The 16389-nt window shown below is 35.9% G+C and overlaps 1 protein-coding gene and 1 long non-coding RNA gene across 4 annotated transcripts in view; one reads left to right on the top strand and one right to left on the bottom strand.

Moving 5' to 3' along the window:
• Positions 1 to 254: 254 nt before the first annotated feature.
• UFM1 (ubiquitin fold modifier 1) lies at positions 255 to 14710 on the bottom strand. Its single transcript, XM_001496271.5, has 6 exons — positions 14283 to 14710; positions 14149 to 14205; positions 9594 to 9651; positions 5306 to 5345; positions 3814 to 3846; positions 255 to 2393 (listed from the first exon to the last, which is right to left on the bottom strand). Coding segments are annotated over exons 1-6 (258 nt in total). The 5' UTR covers positions 14285 to 14710; the 3' UTR covers positions 255 to 2325.
• LOC102149829 (uncharacterized) overlaps positions 14639 to 16389 on the top strand; it is a 100401-nt gene continuing 98650 nt past the window's right edge. For 2 of the 3 annotated variants that reach the window (XR_288628.4, XR_011427688.1), the window contains exon 1: positions 14643 to 14779. This is a non-coding gene — a long non-coding RNA (uncharacterized lncRNA). Of the gene's footprint in view, positions 14780 to 16389 lie in introns of all 3 variants that reach the window. The other variant, XR_011427689.1, reaches the window with a different exon arrangement.

Below are 16389 nucleotides of genomic sequence, written 5' to 3'. Positions count from 1 at the left end.
GTCAGATCTTAAGGAGTTGTTTCCGGAAATCTGAATTTTTAATTTCCTAGGTGACTCTGCTAATCACCCAGGTTTGGGACCAAACAGCCTAGACAATGACATTTTTTTCCTGTAAATGGACTGGTATTAGGAGGTATATACTCATTTTTATGACTATTAATCATCTTTGCCCATTTTTTTTTCTACATTTGTTATACACTGACTCAACAGGTGTTCTGATTAAGAGCATTAATAATAAAGAGCAGACAATACAGTTTATGGTAAAACAAAATGTATTTTCATAAGATATTAATTAGGTATCAATAATGCACTTAAACTACAATACTTCAAAACATTCTGCACAAAGAACTTACAGATCACATTTAGTAACAAAATAGCTAGTTCTTTAAGAAAATGTTTTTAATTTAAGAACGTACTACAATGAAATTTTCAAAACCAAAGAACAAAAATATTAAACAAATTACAGTACAGGTCATCATAAACTTATTTATGTAACACAGCAAGAAGCTTTTGTGCTAGAAATAGAATGGGGGGAATCTAAATTAAACAAAAAACTCAGGGAATGGGTATTCACAAATTTCTGGTTAACTGACAGTTAATATTGTTAAGGACCCGGGGGTCTCTGAGAATCAAATTTTCTTTATAAAAATAAAAACTTTCGAAAACATCAGAAGTATACTCTTCAACCTTAGCAAAGACTTTTTTCCTTTACAATTCAGAATCCTGCTATTTATCTGTCAAATATATGAACAATATCGTGTTAATTTCTTAAACTTAACTACTACTGTCACCCTTCAGATGATGATTCTGTTGCATTTCCTTACAATTTTTTTCCAATGAGCCTAGGGCCTATGATAGGGAAGATACTGAAACAAGATAAAAGTTGATCATAGCGCTATTTCATTCATGAATAATTCAGCAAGTATTTACTGAAAGCCTACTATACTTCCAGGTCTAGAAAGAGCAAGACAAATACAAGGTCTACCTCCACAGAGCCCACCACCTGGAATAGAGCCGGTTGAGCACTGATTCTGAAGCACTACAAGCCTTCATTTCATCTTCCAAGATTTGCATAGATACTGATTCCTCTGTAATGGTAAATACAATCTTCCCTTATGCACATCAGTCTTTGGATTCTCATAAGGGGAACTTTGAAAGCTGTATTCTGACAAAGCCTATACTTTTCTTTCTCTACTTGCCTTCCACTCCTTCTGACAATGTCAAGTGTTTGGTTTTCCCCTTGAGTTACCCCCAACATAGCCTCTGCAGTTTCGCCTACCCAGTTGGCATATCTGTGACACTTTGCTTGAGTTTTCTCTTCCCCTTCACTGTTGGCTTGTGTTACTAGAAGCCGGTCATCCCCATCTTTCCTTTCAAGTCATTCATTTGAGTGTCTAATCTTAACACTTCCTTAAATGTTGGGTCTTCAGTAAGTATAATTAATCAGCATTTCCAATTAGCATTTCCTTGAACTTTGTTGTGAACTTCAGATCTTCTTTACAATACTCTCTTCCTGAATGCTATTTAGAAATATTATACTCAAAAAGACAACGGTTTTTGAGGAATCCTGTTTTAAAAGATGTATTAAAAGACACTGGTAAAGGAATGCATAACTCAGCAAAGGATGCTCCGATTTTATTTTCAATCTCACCATTACAAGTATTGAATTCTGCAAGATCATAGATAAAACTCTTTGGTGTGGGATATCAATTTTATACATAAGGGCTAGATCAAAAAAATCAATTTCTGGCTCTTCGATATTATATTAAAATTTGTATGACTACATAAAGTTTGAAACTTAAAAAATACTAAGTGATAAAAAGTTAAGATAGTTACGTATTCACTGATCTGTCTATATCCTTTACCATAAACAATATATAATTAAGAATTCAACTTTTTTGAGTCTGGAAGTCAGACACTGTCAAGCAAACTGCCACATACCATCCATAATCCTTTTAAATTTTTAACTCAAAGACAAATAGGAAGATTCAGCAAATTTTAATTTTCCAAATGTTCTCAGAAAGAATTATCGGAAGCATCCTCCAGTTACAAAACACAGCTGGATAATCCATTTACCCCGAACGAACTACCTGTTTGTGTTGTGAGGTAGCAATGAAAGACTACGATCTTCTGTGGTGATACCCTCAATGCTTAAGCATTTCCTCTTCACGTGAAGAGTGTGAACAACAAGAAGGGGCGGAGAGTCACCTTTCATTATTTCATCAACAACTGGTGTTTTCATAGTATTTTAAATGACCGATTTCAGTTTTACAACAATACCAATATTTATTTTGAAAGGTAATCCTATGTTCCAAGTAGTGGGTATTAACAACTTCCAACACGATCTCTAGGAATAATTCGCAGTTCTGAACCATGCTTTAGAAAAACATTTCCTATACAAACAAACAAAACAAAGTTAGGTGTTTAAAAAATAACAAGTTAACTTAACATTCCAACAATTACTATATATAACATCAAAGTGGTGTAAAGTAAGTCGGTACAAAAGCTCAAACATCATCAGAACGCAATTCCACACCTTTCAAGGCCTGTTCCTATTCCTCTCACATCTTGACAACCAACCAAACGTCTGAAAATTTTAGCTACGAACGCTAGCCACGAAAACGCTAACAAATACACTCAGCAAATAACAATGTAAATTAATTTAACCACCAATACCTGCTTTAATGCAGAATAAAATACCTAAGCTCAGAAAAAATAATAAATCTAAATAACTCTAAGTGACAGAAGTTTAGAAACCCTGCTCTGTTTTGGCTCAATTGCCTGCTGAAATTTTCTTCATGTGCTATGATACGCACAATTCAACTTTTAAGGGTGTTACAATAGGCAACATGTGAGAATAAGCAGTGACTCGAATTAATACAAACTACTGAACATTTCTAGAGTAAGGAAAAACAAAACCTTTAAATCTAAGTTTAAAGACATCTATATAATAAAATGCCTCATGATTTTTCGATGAATAATCTTTTTAATTTAATAAAATTACCCACTTAAAACTACTGATTTAAGTAAAGAAAAATTACAATTTTGAATCCCTCTTCATTTTCTATATGTCTGAATTTCAATCCCAAGGTCTATGAGGACAATATAATTTTGTTATAATACAGAAGCACTTTAGAATACAATACTTTAAACATAACTACTGCTTAAGATTGACATTACATTATATTAAAACATGCTTAATTTCAAAACATTATAACTAGATTATAACCAAAAGGAGTACATCTAAAAAATGTAAAACTATCTGTCAAAAAGTTTGAGATTACTTTTACCCTGCTTGCTTGTTAGGACATCAATAATATAGCACTGTATAATGTTAAGTTTGAAGTTCTGAGTGTGGACCAAGTCCCCTGAAATTTAAATGACTGTACTTCTTTAAAATAATAATAATAGCAGCTAGCACTTACTGACCGTTTACTAAGGACCAAGCAAAGTTTTAAGCAGTTTACATGTGCTACGTCACAACTACCTTATGAGGTACATCCAAATCATTATTCCCGTAAGAGTACAATCTTACCTTCAGACATTTTGTTATAGATTTTAATTAAACACCTTTAGTGCTTATTAGTCAGGTTTTCTCTTTCTCATAGCCAAAAGGATACATAACTAATATATATAACGAAACAAATTATTACTTAAACACATAGGTAAAGACTGCTATATGATCCCTAAAAAATAGCTGTTATCCTGGTACAGTCCTAACAAGTCTAATTAGAATAAATTAAATATTCAGTATCAATTGACATATATATATATATACCCCCACCCACATCTCCATGAATTTCAGATACTCACCAGCAGTCTGTGCAGGATTTATTCCTATTCCATCTAGAAAATAAGTTATAAAATCATTTAAGTTATTTCTAAAGCAAAAATGCCTTCATATTGACAGGAAGAGATTTGCCACTGCTGCGCATACAAGCACAAGCCCAGTGATTTAAATCCAAGAACGTGAATGACAGCTTTTCAGGTAAGTTATCTGTTGAAACCTGTTACTATCACAAATTTACACATATTGCTGGATTAGACAAGAACATCTGTCAATGCCATGATCCTAGCAAGTTCTACAGAAGGTAGTTTTTTATTCTTATGTCACACAGTGAAAAACAAAGCCAAAAGCACCTTAGCTACCTCATTAATCATTTACATATTGCCCTCAGGCATAAACCCTTAAGGCCCAGAGAGCCCAAAGTCATTTAATTCAAGTCCCACTGACACTTGATAAAAGTTTACAAAGCACTTTCCTAAGAGCTATTCATTTGTGAATCTAATACATTTTAGAAGATAAGCTAGCTTTCTTCTAAATAAACACTTTAATGTGACAGCATGCAAAATGTTTTAGAAGGAGAAATTCTGTCATATCTCAACTAAATCATGCTACTGCACATTAAACCCATCTTCCCTTCCTCTATCCAAACTGCACATGAAACCACTTACAGCACCCATAAATACGACTTTTGTATTTTTTTTGTAAAATATTGGCCCTGAGCTAACATCTGTTGCCAGTCGTCTTCTTTTTTTCTTTCTTTTTCCCAAAGCCCCTCAGTACATAGTTGTATATTCTAGTTGTAGGTCCTTCTACTTGTGCTATGTGGAAGGCCACCTCAGCATGGCTTGATGAGCTGTGCAAGGTCCGCACACAGAATCCGAACTGGTAAAACCCTGGGCCGCCAAAGCGGAGTGTGCAAACTTAACCACTTGGCCAAGGGGCTGGCCCCTGACTTTGTATTCTTGAAAGATGGTTATGCCCTCCCTTCAATCTTTAGTCCTCATCTTATTTCAGTATTTTCTCATAGGGCTGATTCCATAAAACTCAATCATTAGCAGTACTCTAATATATTCAGAATTTAAATTATATATCTAACTGAATAAAATCCCCATTATTTCAAGTCTCATAAGAAATAGTTTTCCATCAGGAAAGTAATAACAAAGTATAGTAAAGGTACATTTTTGCTTAATTTCCTGTATTCTAAAAGCATTTACAATTACTAAAATAAATAAATAAATAAATAAAATTTTGTTAAATAAAGTTAAAAGTTATTTTCAGTAATAATGTAGCATGAAGTGATAAGAACACAAGATATTATAAAGTGCTAAAATACCAAAAGTATAAAGAAACTGAAAAGAGCTAATTATGGACAATAACTTTGACCTAGTGATTACAATTATGTATATCATTTATGTTGAAATAAATTCTGGGCTTTTCTATTTGTCAATTTTAATTCATCTGATTTTTTTAAGACAATTTCTATAGCTCTGAGGTAATAGTTTTAAAACGAATTCTTACCATTGGTAATAATTGCACTTGTTGCTGCAGGAACTTTAAACTAAAGGAGAGGAAAAAAAAATTACATATATAAACTCTATAAAAGATGGTTAGCAAGGATGAGGTAAATGTAAATAATTCTAAAATGGGATTTATCTTTTAGGATAAGTAATGTCACCAAAGAAAGTGCTGCAATTTGCTTTATTCCTAAAGAACAACACTGTTTCCTAAATACTGTGTTTCACTGTAGCTAGGACACCATGGATTGTAAAATGCAGCTTATTTTATGTACTACAAAAAGAAAAACACTGTCAATGAATTTATGATCCAATCAATGATTACTCTTTCAGACTTAGACTTTTATCTTATATAACTTTCTTGCATAAGCAAAAATAAAAGCAAAGCAATTGCTTAGAACTTCCTAAAACTTTTTGTAGAAATAGTAAGCTTAAACAAATGCTCTCTTATGTTTAATGGGAGGCCAATGAAGGCTCATATTCCTTCCTCAAATTCTTTAATGAATTGCTAACTTAAATCTCATGAGATTGCAGTACTAGTCTAATTATGCCACGAGGAAATAATAACCCCTAAGTTCAAGTAGGTGGGGTGATGACAACTAGACATTATGTGACTGCCAGATGGCCAACAGTGATAGTAAGACCCCCCTGATCTACTTTCAGAGATGTCGTAAAAAGATGTGTTTTCTGAATTAATTAAATGTAGTATGGAACTTATTGGTAGCTAAAAGGTAGAATTCTCCTCTTAATGCTCTAGAGACGAGCAGTTGTCAAAGTGTGGTCATGTCCTCACAGTTCATTCACTTATCCAATGAAGACTTATTAAACACTTCTATGCTATGGACTAGTTTTATAGATACATAGTTGATTTTTGTGATCAAATAAGTTTGGAAAATACTAAGTTAAACTAGTATTCTTTGCAAAATCCTTTAATATGCTGCTACTTTAGTTTATTTAACTCCAAGAAGGAAATAGTGAATGAAGTGTTTCCCATCATTTTTGGTCACTGATCTCAGTTTTTCATTGATTTTTTTTCCCAATGGTTCTAGTGGTCTGGAAAATGCTGCTCTAGGTATTTATAATGGTGACATATGCATAGTTAAGAAAAACAACTAAAGGCTTATTTTATTTATGAATTGAAGAATCAAGTTTTAAAATAAGAACTACGCATAAGAACAATTACCTGTTATAGGATTACGTACCTAATAAACAGATACTTATACTGTCTATATGATATATTCTTAATCGTAAATGTCCTTTTAAAGACTTAAAAATTTTAAACAAATCTAATTTAAAATAACATCAAAATGTACTTTAATAAATACATTTTAAAATACCTCAACAATGATTTGTAAAGGTTGTAATACTTAATAAAACTTTGACTAAATACCCAAATTAATTATAGGACATCTCAGATTTCCAAAACTTGTATATTACAAAGTTTCTAGTTACCCTACTGAGTGTCTTATTCTTAGATTATGTCCATTTTAAGATAAGTTATGCACTTTCTTAGTCACACCCATAGAGTGGCAACATATTTTATGCGCATTAAAAATCAAAAGCAACTGCTCACACAACTTTTTCCTTTTCCAGGACGCAGAAGCAATGGTTAAGCTGCAATTTGGGGAAGCCTCACTAGGGATGCAAAATACAGTAACTACTACTTTTAGCCTATACCACCGACAAGTTTTCTCCTGGATGCAGTGTATTTTATGCTCCTCAGTTTTCATTTATTTTCTTTCTCAGATCCCATAAGTCTTATAATTTAGGATGTTAAGAGGCTCTTCTCAGGCTCTGACAACTCACTACTTAGTTAAATTAATTCCCAGTCACGTGTTGGGGAATTTTATTATTTTTTTATTAAGAGAATTTTACTAGAGATGTAAATCCACAGACTCTCGGTTTGTCAAGTTAACTCTTGTTCTCACTGGAAGACTCTAGAACGTCATCTTGTGAAAGGTCTTCCTACTGTTCCCTGAAAGTCATAATATTTCTAAATGTGTAACATCCATGATTTATAATAGTTAGAAGCTACATTAAAACTTTAATCAATATATGTGGTTGTCAGGAAAATACTAAGTTGAAAAGACATTTGCAGACCTATGTTCACTGCAAAATCATTCACTATAGGCAAGACCTGGAAACAACTTAAGCACCCATCAACGGATAAATGGATAAAGATGATATGGTATATGCACACAATGGAATACTACTCAGCCATTAAAAAAAAGATGAAATCTTGCCATTTGTGACACTGTGGATGGACTTTGAGGGTACTATGCTAAGTGAAATAAGTCAGACAGAGAAAGTAAAAAACCTATGATTTCACTCACAAGTGGAAGGTAAAAACAGGAACAAACAAAATACACACATACAGAGATTAGACTGGTGGTTACCGGAGGGGAGTGGGGGAGGGATGAGGGCAAAAGGGAGAAAGGGCACATCTATATGGTGACGCGTGGTAGTCTTTGGGTGGTGAACATGATGTAGTCTACACAGAAATCGAAATATAATGAAGAACGCCTGAAATTTATATGATGTTATAAACCCATGTTACCTCAATAAATATATATACATATGCGGCCGTGTGAAGTTTATTTTTTATTGCATGTCTGTTATGATTTTTTATACTTTCACTAGAAGACCAACATCACAACAATGCCTTCACCTTATAAAAGACACTATAACTACAAAATATAATAATAAATATGTACTTCATAAATTGGAATTTGTTGGATCTGCTAGGCTCCAGACCAGCAACATTTCTTGCAAGTGATTTGTGCAGCAAAAAAGCAACGATGCTGCTGTATTAGGATTTGTTTCCCATCTTTTTATTTTTCCTTTCTGCATGAAGAAAGGATCAAAATTGACTACAAAACAAACACTACTACTTTTCAGTTTAATTCTGAATGAGTGGTAAATGGTGTCATTGGTCCCTGATAGAAGTTTATGAGGAGCTGTGAGCACCAATGGGTTGGCAGATTTTCCATTAATCACTAAGTACAGGGCAGGATTAGGGCTTAAATTGGCTTGTTATTTATTTAGTTACTAAAATTATTTTTCTGGGACTATAAACTTTTCTGAAGATACTGAACCAAAATATTTGGATTTGGGTCACTCTGTACCTCTACAGCACTTTTAACTCCACAAAATTTCAGTAAATGCTATTATATTTTTGTTCAAAATAACTTCTTCAGATATGGGCAGGCATTAACTACTTCCACTCTATAGATTAAGAAATTTGAGGAAGAGAAAAATTGAGAGGCTTGCCCATGTCACATAGATAAGTAATGACACAATTAAAATAGGAACCTTAAGTCTCCCAGGTCACATTTTGGTGCCATTTCCACCAGACCAGTCTACTCTTCCAACTGTGATGTCCAAAGAGTCGCATTATAGATGCTTCAGATGACAATTTTGGATGGAAAAATTTTATTTCTTAAAAACAGAAAACCCAAATATGTTTTAAAAAACTAGATACTTTTAGAGCCAGCCCTGAAAGCCTAGTGGTTAAAGTTTGGCACGGTCCGTTTAGGCAGCCTAGGTTTTGTTCTAGAGCACAGGACCACACTACTCATCTGTCAGTAGCCATGCTGTGGCGGTGGCTCACATAGGAGAACTAGAAGGACTTACAACCAGAATATGCAACTATGTACTGGAGCTTTGGGGAGGAAAAAAAAAGAGAGGAAGATTGGCAATAGATGGTAGATCAGGGCAAATCTTTCCCAGCATAAAACAAAAAACAAACTACAGACTCAAACTTGACTGCTAGTTCTTTGCCACTAAATAAGTTATCAAGTCTAATCAATTCTACCCAGAGTGTATAATTTTCTGCTATCTCCTCCTCTCCATTTCTTAAAAAAACCCTACTTTTAAAAACAAAAAATTTTACTGACAGTCCATATGCTCACACAGAAAATTTTAAAAATATGCTAAGGATATAAAAAAATTGTAATTCTAGAACCAAAACTAGTAAAAATATGAGTATACAGACTACAGTGTGATATAACGTTCCTGTTTAAAACAATTTCCATATCATTTTCAATTTCAATAAAATTTTCCCTGTACTTGTCAATGGTTGCATTAAATAGATGTGTCAATTTGTTTAACTCATTCTTCTTATATAAGTCAGTCTTAATTTCATTCTACTTTATCTGTAAGGCTTAACTTTGACAGCATAAATCTATCAATTTATAGATCAAATTAGGGTCAAATTGCATGCAAAATTTAAACAGTTTTGAGATACACTGCCATACTATATCCATAGAGGTTGTTCCCATTTCTATACTTACTTCTTCTGCTGCAAACTTTAAGACTGCTGTGAAAGGGGTACTTTCGGGAACGCTGAGTCTGCAAGAGGAATTAAAAAGAATTTTGTTAAAAGCTGATTTCTTTTCGAAGCATTTGTTCTTTGTTTCCGCTACTGTAGCAGACGTGGACAAAGCTGTCTTCTGAGTCTGAAGGTTGTCTACTTTGATTGCACACTATGTTCATTAACTCTAAAACAAAAACAAAGCAATTAGCCTCATAGCTGAGAAGGTGCCCATGGCTCCACTTGAAAATTAACAATCTATACAGGTGCAGATTTACATTTTCTTAATACTTTGATACAAACAGGTCTAGCATATATGCTGCAGCTTGTTTCCAGAGATGGATTTCAAAAAGTTGAATCTCTCATTCTTCAGTCTACTTTATCATCTCCAGTCCAAACACCCTTTCACCTGATGCAGGAATGTCATCATTTTCCTTATAAGAAGAGGCTACCTGGGAAGCCTCATCGGATCATAAATTGTTTCATGAACCGTCCTGTGCACGTTTAATAATCAAGTCTAAAATAGTAGATGAGTTGATGAAAATGAATGTGTTTACTACTGCAAAATGTGAAGTCCTTCTCCACCTTTTATATCATCATTACAAAAGGGTTTAAAGCAATCTGAGAAAACATTTTGGAGAGTGATGTGTGATTTTGCTATTGATTTGTACAGTGTCCAGTATATTAAAGATTACTGATAAATGGTCAATCTATAATCTATATGAATTTTACAATTTAAAAACTAAAAAGGAATTGACATTGTATCCTAAGAAAACACATCAAGATGCAGAGATTAAAAAAAGGTAAAATAAAACAATATAATATTCCTAATGTAAAATAAATTACAAGGATTAAAGATAGAAAAAAAATTCTCTTTCAAAGCAGGAAAGAGAAACTGGCAAGCTAACATCTCTCTTTGAAACTTTTCTATTTGTCACCACTGTATTGTTAACATTTTAACACCAACTACCATTATGTAACATTCTCATGTATAGGTCACATTTCTTTACCTACTCTACAGATTGCTGAATATAAAAATCATTACAACTGCCATAGCACATTATAATGACTTTCAGTAAGAGAAATGTAAATAGATTTCTTGGCTACCTTCATTCCAACCCTAAGTACCACTAAAGAACCAAAACGGATGATACCAATTTTTCCCCTTTCTTTCCCCCTTTTTTTTTTGAGAGAATGAAAACAAAATTCTCAAGGATAGCCATTTATTTAAAAAATATCTAATAAGTAGGCAATGTGATAGTTTACAAAACAGGAAATAGTACTTTTCAAGTATTCCTGCAGTACATTTATAGTTTAGAACCTGAGACTTGTTATAAAACTCTCTCAAGAGGAGAACTTCCAAAACCTTAGGGTTTCAATTCACTTCTGAACTGGAGACTAGAAATGCCCTTGTAACACGTAACTTAATGTCATATCGATATTTATTAAAATAAACTTCTACCTGTATATTAATTTGGTGAGACTGCCCAAAGATAATCCAATAAAACATAAACTAAAAACATATTTTAATGCATGTTCCAAGTGGTAGAAAATTCCAGAGAGACTGGGAGTTACTGTGACTCAAGACTACCTAGATTTGAATTCACTGTGTTTGCCAGCTGCATCACTTTGTAAATTTGGCACCTACATTATACTTGTGTTTTGAAAAAATGGGAACTATCCTGTATATTAAATTTTTAAAGTAAATTATTGGCAAAATTTATTATTACTTTTCTTCTTCTTCCCAAAGCCCCCTAGTACACAGTTGTATATTATAGTTGTAGGTCCTTCTGGCTCTACCGTGTGTGACACTGCCTCAGCATGGCTTGATGAGTGGTGCTAAGTCCGTGCCCAGGATCCAAATCAGTGAAACCCTGAGCCACTGAAGCAGAGCACATGAACTTAACCATTCGGCCATGGGGCTGGTCCCCAAAACTTATTTTTTTAATAAGTATTTCATATAAACAGACCTATGACACAACTCGACAAGTGCTGTTACAAAAAATAAGAACAAAGTTTCTACAGGAAACTAAAAAGGGGTAAGATGACTCCCTAGACAATTACAGAAATTGTCACCGAGGTGAAATTGTGATTATTAAAGGGTGGTGTTTGTCAAGTGGCGCTCATGAGACTACACTCCAAACTCAAAAAAGAACATGTGTAAAAGCAGGGAGGATTAAAGGGTTTGCTTGTCAATTTGGGAACAGGGTGGCTGAAGCTTTGATTAAGTGATGGTGATAGCAAGGAAGGGGAGAGAGATGAGGTAGGAAGTAAGACTGAAATCAGATGGAAAGAGCCAAAGGTGTTTCTAATTCATCCTGTATATAAGAGAATGTTGGACTTGAACATTTCTATAACCTAGTAGCAATACCAATAGCGAATCTATCAGCAAACAAAAACCAAAACAAACAATAAAAACTCTGACATCCCCAGAATAAATTTAGAACTGAAACATCCTTTCTAGAGTTGAACTATTAGTAATGTTAGAAACTCAAAGGAAGTTTCTCTATCACAGTAATGTTTACCTGCTTGACAAGTGAAAAGTGATACTGAAAAGTTAAAGCATGCATTCCCATAAATCTTAAGAGTTGCTTTTACTAGTACCCAAGTACTAGTTACTATTTGCTTTGAATAGGAAACACAGCATAACTATTTTTACACACATGTACATGTGTTATGCATATTTTATACCCACACATACCCATATATAGATTATACACACACTAAACAATAAGTATACCTATTAAACTCCTTCGGTCACTAATATTAACTGAACTGGTACAATGTTCTAGGCAGTCTTATAGATACTTACGCTGTCCCACTCTGTCCTTTCTCCCTCCCTCTTTCTCACTCTTTTTTTCTAGAGCATATTTACACATTGATGAGAATAACCCAGTATGAAGGGAGAAATCAAAGATTTCTCTGATTTTCCATCTCTGGACCCTTATCTACTTTAATCTTGAGAAAATTAAAATAGATGAGATCCAGAGCCGAAGTGGTACAACTGGCTTTTCATAGGAGTAAAGGCATACTCCGTTATAACAGGATGGGAGACAGAAATTATGGGTTTACAGATGTGGTGACGGAAAGAGGAAAGAATTTTCCTCTAATGGCTTGAGAAATGGGGAAAGGAGTTGTAAGACGTCTGAAGAGAAATTTTTAAAAATCCTTTCCGAAAATAAAGAAGAAAACAAGCAAACCTGAGAAATGTAGCAGTCCTGGGTATTATTGAGCACAGTCATGAATTTTACATAAAACCCATCAGCCCAGTTGTGTAATTTTCTCCAGGGACATTCAGCTATGTACAGAGAACACGGGAGTTGACTTCAGAGTTGGTGTTTCACTAAGCAAAACATACTGGGGAGTAGGGGAGACCAGAGTTGAGGGAATCTGCAAGAGAGTGATTGGACCATGGAATTAATCTGGGTAAGGAAATGAGTCCAGGAAGGCATGGGGGAGAGACTAGTGATTGATTCAAAAGCAGTCTGATCGATGAATTAAAAGACACATTGTTACAGAAGAGATATGAGTAAATCAGCTGTAAGAAGAGAACGTGGTTATCCATATGAGAGTGCTTGAAAATTACATTTTAGAGGTCAGAAATTACTGGAGATCTTAAGGTTCTGGGCTGTAACCACGAATACTTGAGACTGAAAAAAGACATTTGGAGATGAAATGATCGAGAGAGCAAAAGGCTACAAGGTTCTGTGGGTCACAGACAGCTACGTCACTGAGACTGATGACAGCTGGTACAGTTCAGTTAGGTAGACCACAATACTAATCATATAAATTATGCATAAATCCCATTGAAGTCCTGTTCTTTGCTACATTTCTCGCGACTTCCAGCCCCAATAACCTCAATGTTTACCTAAAATCATAAGAAGGTCCAGATGAGTATGTAGTTGGATCAGCGCTGTCATTCAACTGCTAAAGGATAAAAAAAAAAAGGCCCCACATGGATAAACTGCCTTATTTCTGCATTTCCCATTCCTACTAGACACTCTGCTATACCCCAACATACGAAGTGTATGATTTGAGGCTCATTTTACTTTATGATGCCTGACTGCTGAGCAACTAACACACACAAATTAGAAGCCTGACAGTAACAAACGTTCAGGTACTTTTGGAATCTGGACTGGGAAGCCTTCCTTTACCTCCTGTGACAGCTGGTCAAAGTGGTGAAAGGCCTTTTGGAAGCAGATGGGGAATGTTTAGGGAGAGCCATGTCTACAGGTCCTCCCGCTCTACTACCCGCCTAATGAGTTCCGAGAAAAGGTCACAGATCAGCAGCAACGTTCCCGTCCCCCACGGCCCCCGGCAGCCCCGTATCAGGGACAGGCTGACACTTAGAGGACCGGGCACAGGATCTGTCCTCTCGGCCTCGGGTGGGAGAGAGTAGGCTCCAGGAAGAGCGCGGGCGGGGGCGCGGGGAGGAAAGGGATGCAGGCTGCTGATGCGGGGGTTGTACGGAAGGCTTGGACCACCCAGCCCGGTCCTGCCCAGCCCCTAAGACCCACTGCGGCCCAGCTACTCACACTTTGTAAGGGAGGCGCGGGTCCGACGTCAGCGTGATCTTAAAGGAAACCTTCGACCTGAGGAAGAGAGCAGCAGAGAGTTAAGGTCGGGCATCGGTGCGGGGAACTGGGGCGGCTGCTAAGCAAACACTCACATGGTGGAGCCGCTCTGAACAGAAAGCCCAGGCCAAGTCCGCGCGGTAGCCCCACTTCCTCCACTGTGCCAGGGACCGCCCCGCCCCACTCAGGTCCACGTCTCCCTCGGCAAACGAAGGACCTCCAAAGTTGCTGTTGTCCAAGGTACTGCCTGAAAATCGGCCTCGGGTCCTCATGTTAGGCGGAGCCTCCAAATTACAAATACCTACTGCTCTTCGTTTATATCCCTCAGACGAGAGTATGGATCGCATGGAAAGAATATTTTTCTAACTAAAGATATTTGCTGCAGTGTTTTCAATCAGGCAACACAAGCGGGGGCATAGACAGTGGGCCTCTAGGGCCCAGCTGGCAGATTGGGGCGGAAGTTAAGGTACCGGGCAAGCGGGCGGAGAGCGAGGCGTGGCGAAGGGTGGGCAGTGGGCGGGCTGGAGGCGGACGCTCTGCGAAGTTGCTAAGGCAACCTGCGTGCCAAAAAGCTCCACTGAGGCTCCGGAAGGTATAATCTTCTTCACCCTGCTTTAGTATTACTTTTCTTCTGCCTTTCCAGCAACTCAATCCTGTTATGTCTTAAATTTCTCATATTTTTTTCCTGCACACTTTTCTCTGCAATACTCACGTCTCACTATTCAGTTGCAACAGATGAGAGAATTATGAAGTTGGTTAGACAAGATCCCTGCACGTGAGGAACTTCGGGTCTAGTTGAGAAGAGTAACCCGTTAACAGATTTCAGTAGTTTGTTACGTGGTCTAGTAGGGTTAAACAAGGGCACTAGGTTGCGGATCATCAGCCCACATTTATTCAGTTTAACGACAAACTTTTAATCCTTTCTATGTTCCAAGCCCTGAAGCTAAATGCTGGGATGCCGAGATGAGTGAGACAGCTAAGTGCCTACTCTAGGATCTAACAGTCACAAGTGCTTATAAATTGAAGGAAGAAGAATAAATTTTGTTACAAATCTAAGCATCTGTGTTTGGAAAATAAACATCCTTCTCACAATGTCTGTAATGCCTTTTTAAGAAATATTGCAGTGAATAAACAAAATAAATAGGCACTAAAATGGGGATATCTAGTTAATCTTTAGAATATTATATATTTTTTTTTTTTTTTTTTACATAACAGCCCCATGACATTTATTTTATAACTGGAATTTTGTACCCTGTGACCCCCTTTGCCCATTTTGCCCATGCCCCACCTCTGGCAATCACCAATCTATTCTCAGTATTTATGAGCTTGGCTTTTTTTTTTTTTTAGATTCCACATATAAGTGAGATCATATGGTATTTGTCTTTCTCTTGTCTGACATTTTGCTTAGCACAATGCCCTCAAATTCCGTCCATGTTGTCACAAATGACAAGATTTCATTCTTTTTTATGGCTGAATAATATTCCATTATACATATATACCACATTTTCTTTATTGGATATTATGTTAGATTCTTAAGGAGAGATGGCTAAGAGAAGACTAGGGAAGCAACAGTAGTGGGAATGCTAAAGACCAGTTTCTTCTTTGCCATAACTTTGTAGCAGCCTGCTCTTCTGTGGTCAGATCTCCACACAAAGAGAGTGCTGATTCTGACTGTGGCTCCAACATTCTTGTGACATTCGTTGGCTTCACCTTTAAAAATGTAAGTCTTGCCATATATAGAAAGAGATAGGAGGCAAATGTTGGTTGTTAGATTTGGAGATCAACAGTTATAGCATCAATAGCTGAAACTATGGATTTAGTCAGTGTGATTAGATTTTTGAGAGTAACAATAGGAGAAAACTGATTGTGTCTACCTGGTGTCAAGTAACAATGAAGAGATTAGAGCACATACTTACAGTCTCTATTTCTAAGAATATATGTCATATATTTTTCAACAAGATTTGCATCATATTATTTATAGTTTTGTCTCTGTGGCAAAATCCTACAGAGAAAAACGTGTTTTGATCAGAGAGTTTACTGTATGTATAAAAAGTAGTGAAGACAGGATTCAACCCCAGGCAGTGTGACTTTGCTACTCATATTCTGCTGCCTCTTCAGAAAATATGTTAATATAATATATTATCCAAAATGACAAGGGGAAAACATTGTGTTCCTAAGAGATATTGAAAAGTACCTATTCCT

This window comes from Equus caballus, chromosome 17, assembly GCF_041296265.1.
Source record: "Equus caballus isolate H_3958 breed thoroughbred chromosome 17, TB-T2T, whole genome shotgun sequence".
NCBI lineage: Eukaryota > Metazoa > Chordata > Mammalia > Perissodactyla > Equidae > Equus > Equus caballus.
Note: the sequence above shows the minus strand (reverse complement) of the source record. Positions and strands in the feature narration are given on the sequence as shown.

What these genes read in the sequence shown, in the direction of transcription:
- UFM1 (XM_001496271.5), bottom strand. An exon ending in TAAAGTTTGCAGCAGAAGAA is followed by an intron (nt 5,346 to 9,593) that starts GTAAGTATAGAA and finishes CCTCTCCTTTAG; the next exon opens with TTTAAAGTTCCTGCAGCAAC. An exon ending in AAATCCTGCACAGACTGCTG is followed by an intron (nt 2,394 to 3,813) that starts GTGAGTATCTGA and finishes TTGTTTGTATAG; the next exon opens with GAAATGTTTTTCTAAAGCAT.